Here is a 9,357-nt window from a genome sequence, read left to right as displayed (position 1 = left end):
TCCCAAGCGTGACATCATGATTAACGATACAATCTAAAGCCACTCATCCATCCTTCCGAAAAGAAAGACGCAGCTTCGGAAAGGAAGAGAACTAGGAGAAAAAGTTACACAGGCTGAGCTAGTTAAAAAGAAGCTGAAATAACCCGAGGCGTGGAAGAAAACAAGCCAGAAAATAGCACAAGATAGGCGCTTATTTCATCCCACTGTTGTGACCGGCATCCAATTCCCCCAACCGGGTAAAGACCTACGTCGCGGCGGAAGGGGAGGAAGCCACCGATCGCGAGGCTGGCGAGTTTCTGCCGGGTTAAGAAAAATCCGCACGGCAAAGAAAACAGGCACGCATCCAAAGGGAGAAAAGAAAACAAAAGCGCAAAGGAGCCGCCAACCCAGACGACTCCCAAGCGAGAATAAGTCCTATCGAAGACTGGCGGGAGCACAACTGATTGCTCGCAATCCTCCGGGTGGCTCTTGCTTGCTAGCTCCGCCTGCCTCGGCTCTCGGGCTTTTACGTAAAGCCTCGTTGGAGGGCCGGGCGAGAGCGCTGCGAAGCGTCTCTCATCCCTCCCTCCATGAACTGGCCACCGCCTTCTGCTCCCCTGCCCCCTTAAGCAGAGCCCGTCTCCGCTGACAGCACTACGGGCACAAAATGGGGCTCTCTTCCCGTGGGCGCCGCCATTTTGTGAAGAGCCGCCTCAAGCGGTCCTTGGCATGGGGTCCGCCGCTGCAGCTTCCTCGGCCCGAGGACGCGGGCAGCGGTGAGGCAGGTGCGCTGGAACGGCTGCTGGGGTCCTTGGAATGGTTGAATAAAATGACCCCCTCCAGGGAATCCCCAGCTGACACTTACGTAAGGGACTTGCGCAATTGCCGCGCTCAGCCATGGAAACCCTTCTACTCGTGCTACGCAATTTGCCTATCCTTGCCTTGGTTGCTCCCGCCGCTAGAGTACACATAAGCTGAAACTGACTCACTCACCTCTGCCAAGTACTGGTGGGAGGGAGACCCCTAGTTTTTGAGTCATTCGAGGACTGTTGACGACTCTCCCGGAACGATCAAGCTTGCGTTTTTATCGGGCACCGGGCACCTACAGTACGAGGGTGATGTTGAGTATTTCTACAGGTATTAAGTTAAAAAGCGGAGATCCCTCCGCCTGGATACTGTCGCTGGAAGCAGAGGTTCTGTGGGCGAAATTTCTGCAACGTTTCACGTAGAAATTATACAAGAGTTTAAAGCATTTTTAAAAAAAACTGGTATGTGATCCCAAACGGGGATTTCGCTACAATAATGAACATCACGTCGAAGGCGGGTCTTACCAAGCATCTTATTACATCTCTAGTTCTCGTTTTCAATATGAAACTGCAGTCCAACTGAAAATCATAATTTCTAACTTTAATTTCCTGAAGTAATGTAATCTAAAGTTTAGAGGGAATATTGGTTTGCCAAAGCTCTCTGGAGGCCACAAACTATAGTAAGTTTTTAAACCAAATTGCAGTTAACAAGGTGTCAAATTAATAGCATGCTGATGGAGGGCTGAGTTTTCAGTCTACCCGAGAGAAAAAAGTGTTCCCAGTTTCAAATATCCATCTAGTTTTGTTTAATCTGAATACATCCTCATCCATATTACCATAAATAAATTAAAATGTAAATAACAAAATTTTTGCAAGCAGCCTTGTAGAATGTGATCATTTTATGGGCCTATATCCTACTTTAAATAGGAAGAGTCATAATTTTAAAGTATGCATTACTGTAATTTGAATTCTCAAGCTAGCAAACTGTTTATCTGAAAATCACATTTATTCTATGACTAAGGTCTCTTAATGTATGTCTACTGCTCTAAGAGAACAAACAACGTCCTTCAATTCCATACATACAGGTTAAGAATTCTAATTTGAGCCACTATTGCAATTACATTTTCCCCCTTTCTTCTTATCCATATTCTTCAAATCATCAATTATACCAATCCTATGTATTGTCACACTGAAGTCAGTGAAGTTATTGAAACTTAATCCTAGGCAATTATGTATAAGATTAAAATTTTGGAAAGGAAAGAAGAACAGGAAGGTCATGTAAACCAGTCACTTATCATTCATTCTGAAAAACAAATCCCCTCCCACATAATCACACAGTATAGTATAGATGCTGTAAGTCAAAGGTGGGAACCTAAAGCCCTTTAAAAGTTGCTGAGACCAAGCCAACATGGCCAATAGCAAGGGATGCTAGGAGATGTGGTTTAGCAACATCTAAAGAGAATACAGCACATGCATTGAACTCCCTCCCTGCCATAATTCCTCTGGCACTTATCTTTTATGGCCCCTAAATCTCTCTTCTGCTTATACAGAACGTGCTTAGGTATGCAACATTCAAGATGCACAACATGTTTTGGATTAAGAAGCCTTGAGCTTTGACTATAATTTTTACCAATATCTGCATAAGTACTGGACACTCCCCACACATATACATATATATACAATATAATTAAGTACCATTTATAGCATGAATTACCTCAACAAATACTTTATCACTGTCTAGGGGATAGTATCAAGGTTGCATTCTATAGTGTTCTACAGTATTTCAAACATTCAGTGTTTCATCTTTTTATTTGAGCCTTGTAACATCTCTGTTTGGTAAAGTAGCATGATTATCTCTCCCACCTCTCACTGCAGATAGGCAGAGCTGCAGAACAGAGATTTTCTTAAGATGAATTTATATTCACTACCGGGATGAGATTTAAATTGGTAGGCTTCATCCCTATGCTCTATTTGCCACATGTGCTTGAGTTAATATATAGGCAATCTCTAAATACATAATAATTTGTAATTCTTTTTAATAATGTATTTTAGTGAGTCTCAAGAAATCACATATTTTATTAAACTTTTTAATATCCCCTTTTGAATCATCCTAAATTTTAGGAGTCAGAACACTCCTACAATTACTTCAGATGGTGTGTGAAAATAGATAAGCATATGCATTATAAATAACTTCACTAAAAATTCACCTTAAAAATCTATTAGAGGTGGCCTTTTTTATTTAAGCAAATACGGCAGATATATTTGTACAAAAACACCCAGCCCTCCTCATCTCCTCCTATTCTTTTCTCTCTCTCAGTAAACCTGAAAAGTACTCCGTTTAAAGTTTGGGAAGAATGGAACATTTCCTCTGCCCCTAACCCTGGAACAACCGGTAGTAGCCCTTCCTCCCTCTCCTGCCTTTTCTCTTTCCGCCCGGCTTTGTGTGAAGTTTTGCGGCACATTGCAGATGAGCCCTTAGCCGCGAGAGAAGCCTATTGTTCCCCGCCAGGAACTGCTTGTTGGCAGGCCTGGCTTTTGCCATTTCAGAGCTGCCTTTTGCAGTGCCGCGTCTGACCGCTGGGGTTCGCTGTGTTGCGCTCTCGCCCAGGCAGCAGCACGGCTGCCTCAGATCTTTTTGTCTGAAGAGAGAAGTGAATCTTGCTGCCGCCGCCGCTGTACAGTGTGTATATATGTGTGCGCGCGCGCGAGTGTATGTGAGAGAGCGAGGGAGAGGGGAGATTTCATGGATTCGCGTCTGTAATACACATACACTGTCAGTACCTCACTCCAGCCTCCCCAACCCCCACCCCCACCACACCACAACACTAACCCAATTCATTGTGTGATCCAGCAGCACCATGTTGAGTCTCATGTGCAGGCTGGCTTGGTTGGGCTTGTGGTGCTGAGAGCGGCAGGCAGGCAGGCAGGCGGTGGCGGCGGCAGCAGCAGCAAGAATTACCGAGAGGTGCCCCTCTCCCTCCCTTTGCGTTGTGTGGAGACAGGACTCGCAATTACCACTCTCCGGCTTCTCTTATTCCTTTTAAACTTTTCTTTCTTTCTTTCTTTTTTTAAACAAGCCCCTCTCCATGGCTGATCCCTGGCCGAGTACAGGAACCTGGATCTCTTAAAGGCAAGGAGGAGCCGCGGATTGTTGTTGTTTTTCTATTGGATTTTTTTAAGGAGACAAAACCCAAACCTTTTAAATCCGAGGGGGGAAAATGGCAAACTCGGCCGGTAAAAACCAACCAGACCATCGGAGAAAAGGACTCGCTTTTCTGGACGAGCTGCGGCAGTTTCACCACAGCAGAGGGTAAGGAAAATGGGGAGATGGAAGGGGATGGTGGTGGGGGAGGTTGTTTAAACCGACCGATTTTAACTTCCAGCCCCTGCCCTGAAGGACGAGGCGGCCCCCTGCGAGGGGAGAAAAGGGGGGCAGAGTTGACAAGTTGTTTGTCTCTCTCTCTCTCCCTCTCTTTTGCCAGGTCTCCTTTTAAGAAGATCCCTGTGGTGGGTGGAAAGGAGCTGGATCTTCACGCTCTCTACACCCGAGTCACCACTTTAGGCGGATTTGGGAAGGTGAGTGGAAGTTTTCCTTCGGCTTTCCCTCCCACTAACCTCCCCTCGAAACTCTCTTCCGACCCTGGGGGAAAGGCGGTCGGCGGGGGGGTCGGGACCGGTCGTTTTTCAAGCCGGCTTGGGAAGGGGGGAAGTGGAAGAGGGAAGCAGGCAAGGTAGGTTGGTGGCTCGGCCTTGTTGGTGAAGAGCCGAAAAGCGGGGGATTCGGGGGTGCCGAAGGCAGTTTCTCGTGCCCCCTTTCCCTCTGCCCTCGATTTTTGGCTCGTTCCCTCTTTTTCTGGGGAGAAGGCGAGTGGAGGAGGTTGTGTTTGGAGGCAGTTTCTTCCGCTTGTGTGTGTGTGTGCGCCTCGCGCACAGAGTCTGAGTGCAGTTTTAGTGGAACTCAAAATTAGCGGGCATGTTTAACATCGATAATCGGCACGGAGCATGGGCTAGGAAATGATCCTCGCTGCCGTGGGGGGGCCCTGGCGCTGCCCTCCGAGCCCCTTCCGGGGAAAAATAACAAAAGGGGCAGCCAAGACGATGTGTAATCAAATAGCCATCTTTAGGCTTCAAGACTAGGGACAGAAATGTAGGCCTCAAAAGAAAGGCCTCTCTGTATCTGTGGAGCTTGCGGAGGGGGGAGACTCAGCGGGACGGTTCTCCTGCACTCTCAGCCGGTGGGGGCGGCCCCCACCGAGACTTCCTTGGCTCATTTTCAACTTCTTTGGGTTTTAACGGACCGCGGGAGGATTTAAAAGCAGGCAACAGAGGAACTCCCGATTGGTTATTGTCCAGGCAGCGAAGACAAAAACAAACCTCTCCACAGAATAAAATCCGTTCACCTTCTCACTCCCCTATAAAAGAAATGTAAAACACAAGGGGAGGAGCAATATTGTATCGCCGGTGACTGTCAGTAAGAATAGAAATTCCAGATCCTATCAATTTTTTTAATCTTTATCATATTTGTTTGTTTCATGGCAGCCCTTTTGATGGTGGCAATCAACGACGTTGTGTGTGTCTGTGTGTGGATTTGTGCATCTCCGTGTGTTGTTTTTGACAGGTATCTGAGAAGAATCAGTGGGGAGAAATAGTGGAAGCATTTAACTTTCCCAGAAGTTGTTCTAATGCTGCCTTCGCTTTAAAACAGTATTACTTGCGGTAAGTGCCATCAGGTCTCTTGAAGCAGTGGTTTTAAGCATTGAATAACATTTCAGTTTGTGTGGATGGTAAAAAAACAAATATCTTCACTTTCTAAAATATATTAAAATTGTGTTTTCTCTCTCTTGCCATCTGAAAGTCTTTTGTTTATGACTGAAGTTTTTGAATCGCCTTTTATTGTATTTCTACCAGCATCAAACTTCAGGTGCACAGGATGTACAAATAGTTGTTGTAAGAGGCTTTTCATTAATAACTTAGTATTGTAAGACTTGCTCTTCTAAAAAAAATATAAAGTAGTTTCAAAAAGTTTGTTTTAATTTCATAATAAGGAAATGGCATCCTTACCTCTTTGGAGGCAAAGTGTGACATATTACATATTTTAAAGACTGGACATATGCATTCATAGTTATTGCTGCTCAAGTGTTTAGTTGCATAAAAATACAGAATTTGGTCTGTTTTTTAAAACATTCTTCAAGTGATTTCTGAAATGATTTTTAAATAATCAGTTGCAATCCTAATCCATTGGCTTCCTATGTATCCTTCAGAGGCTTCATATTTTTAAAATAATTGTATAAATTGTCATCATAGTGATTTCCTTTTGCTTTTTAAACACTGAAAATATATTTACAAATGATAACAGTAGTCCATACTGGAAGATGCGTTAGTATGCTTTTGTTTAGAAATCCAGTTATGTGAATTGTGGACATTGTTTTCAAAAAGTCTAGAGTTTGGAGAGTTGTAACATAAATATGAGAAGTTATCCCCCATCCCCACTCCCTGTCAATTTAGATAGGAGCTGCTGTTTTTTATGATATTCTAATCATAATAATTTCTAATAATTTAAAATCAGTGTGTTGAAAAATTAGCATTCTGATTGAGAAAATGCAATTTCATGGGTACAATTATTATTGGTTGTCCTAGATTGACTTCCAGTTGAAAGCTGCAGTTCACAGCTATAGTGTAGAAGTGGTTATTGAGTTACCAGAAAGTCTGGAAATCCTTATGCAGAACTTCTTAGATGTGTTCATAGGTACTTTTTGTATATTTATATTTCTGGGAGGTCTAAATAACAAGATTAAATAACTTAATCCATAAATTTTTAAACATCTTTTATCAAGCAGTGGTCAATGCTGATTAATAAATTGAGCCACATGACTTATACTACTAATGGGATTGCATATAAGATGCCTTCCTTTTTTGAGTTTCAAATCTAGTACAAAATTAAACCATTGCAATTGAATCTTATATCCAATTGCCTAGAAGTAGCACTGAGACATAACCATGCTTATGTGTCTTCTTTTTAATCTGGGTGATCATTTCTAATTTTCTTCTCTCTGAAAAGTTGTTTGAAAATCCAGTTTTTACTGCTGTTTTTAAATAGAGCTAGCTTAAAATATTTCATCCCAGTATTTTCTCAGTGGTTTTTGTGTATTATGAATATGCCAAGAATTTATCAATGTTGTAATATTCTAAATGTTTTCAACAATAATTTTGAATATTTTTGTGTTATTTCAGAGTCTTGCTTCCTTATTCTAAGCACATATATCTACTGAATTCTGTGGGATTTCCATATGTGGTAGTCAGGCATACTATCAGATCAATGTTAGAAAATAACAGTGGCTTTTAATAGTATTAATATTCTTTGAAAAAATATTTACAGGGAAACTTTAGTAGCTCCTGACTGGAGAAAGCCTTAAAGAAGAAGAAATGCTGTTTGTGAATTTATTCCATAAATTTTAACAATGTTTTTAAACCTTTTGAAGAAGAACTTGAACAATATTTTGTTTTCATGCATTTGAATAATTCTAGTCACATAAAGTTACTATTTTTGATTCTGTATCATAGTGTGATCAACCTAGATTCTAAAGCTTTTCCAACCCCAGTGCCAGATCATGTGTATATTATAATTTTAATAGGGAATTCTTTAATACAACATTCATCTTAAAATAACAAATCCTAATGTTTTATATCAGAATGTATAAGCAAGGATCTCATTGTATTTAGTGAGACACAGGTGTGTTGGTCTTCAAGCAATTAGATCATATTAGTTGTTTTTTCCAATACCTTTAGTTAATCTGTCCACCAAATTACTTAGGCATATTGAGATCTTTGGTAGATAGCAGATTAAAGTATTGGCCATTATTTTTGTTGGTATTCCTGGTTAGTTTATTTTATTGGTTAGAGGTTTGCCTGTGTTACGTAAATCTGTAATTATTGTTCAATTATATGGACATACAATGGCTTCTAAACACTAATTTTCATGTGGAAAGTTGCGCTTTTATTAAAGAATTCTTGAGAGGTTGAAAAGCTTTACTCAGAAAGGCACCCTTATTCTTAAGCTGAACATATTTAAATGATTTTATTTATTTATTTTTAAACTTATATCCTCTCTTTCTTCAGTGAGTCAAGGCAACTTAAATGGGGATCTTCTCGTTTTATACTGACAACAGCAACTCTGTGAAATATATTGGGTTGAGAGAAAATGGTTTTCCTGAAAGTCACCTGGTGTGCTTCCATGCTTTAGAGCAGGCAGGGACTTCCTTGTCCTAGTCCAGCACTTTAACTACTATATCCCACTGTCTGTCTTTCCAGATAGCTGGTTTTGCTAGTACTAAGTGTCACAGAGAAATATGCTTAACATCTACAAGCCACAGAGGAACTATACCAAATTATATAGTGATGACTGCTATTTATGATAAATAAAAGGAATAGACCATGAGGCAATATCTTCATAAAATCCTGGTCTCATTGGTATATATCTTCACATCACATTTTTGTTTGTTGTACTGTTATCTAGTAAGTAGTGTAGTAAATGAGCGGCATAACAAAAGTCTTTTTTGTAAGTGGACTTAATCTTCCTTTTGATGGTTCTCTATAAGTAGATAGTAGCAATGGCTATTGATGTTTTTAAAGTACTCTGTGATGATATGACTCTGACATTACAGATGTTTGGAATTATAAGCTTCCCCACAGAAGCATAGGCTACGAGAAGTGAAAATACCAGAATGGAACTAGTAAAGCTTGGAATATTTATTTCATTTCCAATATCCATCAACCACTGATCAAATATTTTATGAAAGAATTATGTATTCTATATATCCAAGTCTTGAGTACCTTTAAATATGTATTTAAAAAGTATATAAAATTAATATTTATGTTAGATTAGGACCAGCCAGTATGGTACAATAAGAGAATACTAGATTTGAAGTGTTGGACCAAATTTAATTACCTTAAATAGGTTGGTGTATTTAAAATAGAGTTTCATAGATGTTGACTTGTTACTAATGAGCCATTATTTTTGATGGCTACAGTTTCCCTTTAATTTTTGTAGTAGAATTTTCAACATGTGCCATATCTTAAGGGTAAAAAATAACAGGATTGTCTCAGAAAGATAGTCTGCTGTTTTTACTGGCTTAAGACATGCTATGGAACTGAGATCATTCAGGAGAGGACTATGTAGTGCTGAGTTTCCTGTTTATCAGTGAGCTGAGGGATGCTCTTTCCTACAGAGTGAGCAAATAAGTAATGATGAAGTGGCCAGTATCTTTAATCTCTTTTAGAACATACATACTTGACTTGTCTTTCCCATTCCAAACAACAGCAGAAGACAATTCCATGAGCATTTTTAAAAGTGTGAATGGGTTTGGCAATCTATATATTATGCTCTGATAAATGAAGGAATGACAGTCTTAGTTCTGGAGAATGACTATTCATTTGTGCGAGCACTGAGTCTGAGGAATTTTTACAGCTGGCTCTAAAACACAAATTGAGATTAACATAATCAAGGTTAATTAATTCATAATAATACTTAAGGTCTCTCCCCTTAGGATGTAAGGGGGTCACAGACCAAAAGTCA

The 9,357-nt window shown here is 40.5% G+C and overlaps 1 protein-coding gene across 1 annotated transcript in view; it reads left to right on the top strand.

Annotated features, from left to right (window-relative positions):
* The first annotated feature begins 3,495 nt into the window (after window positions 1-3,495).
* The window catches only part of ARID2 (AT-rich interaction domain 2), a 99,420-nt gene continuing 93,558 nt past the window's right edge, over window positions 3,496-9,357 (top strand). Inside the window, exons 1-3 of the mRNA XM_063309383.1 lie at window positions 3,496-4,095; window positions 4,268-4,361; window positions 5,404-5,501. Coding sequence (XP_063165453.1) covers window positions 4,004-4,095; window positions 4,268-4,361; window positions 5,404-5,501 — 284 coding nt within the window. The 5' untranslated portion in view covers window positions 3,496-4,003. The remainder of the gene's footprint in view (window positions 4,096-4,267; window positions 4,362-5,403; window positions 5,502-9,357) is intronic.

The sequence above is a fragment of the Candoia aspera genome, chromosome 7 (assembly GCF_035149785.1).
Source record: "Candoia aspera isolate rCanAsp1 chromosome 7, rCanAsp1.hap2, whole genome shotgun sequence".
NCBI lineage: Eukaryota > Metazoa > Chordata > Lepidosauria > Squamata > Boidae > Candoia > Candoia aspera.
This window is presented reverse-complemented; position numbering and strand designations above follow the sequence as displayed.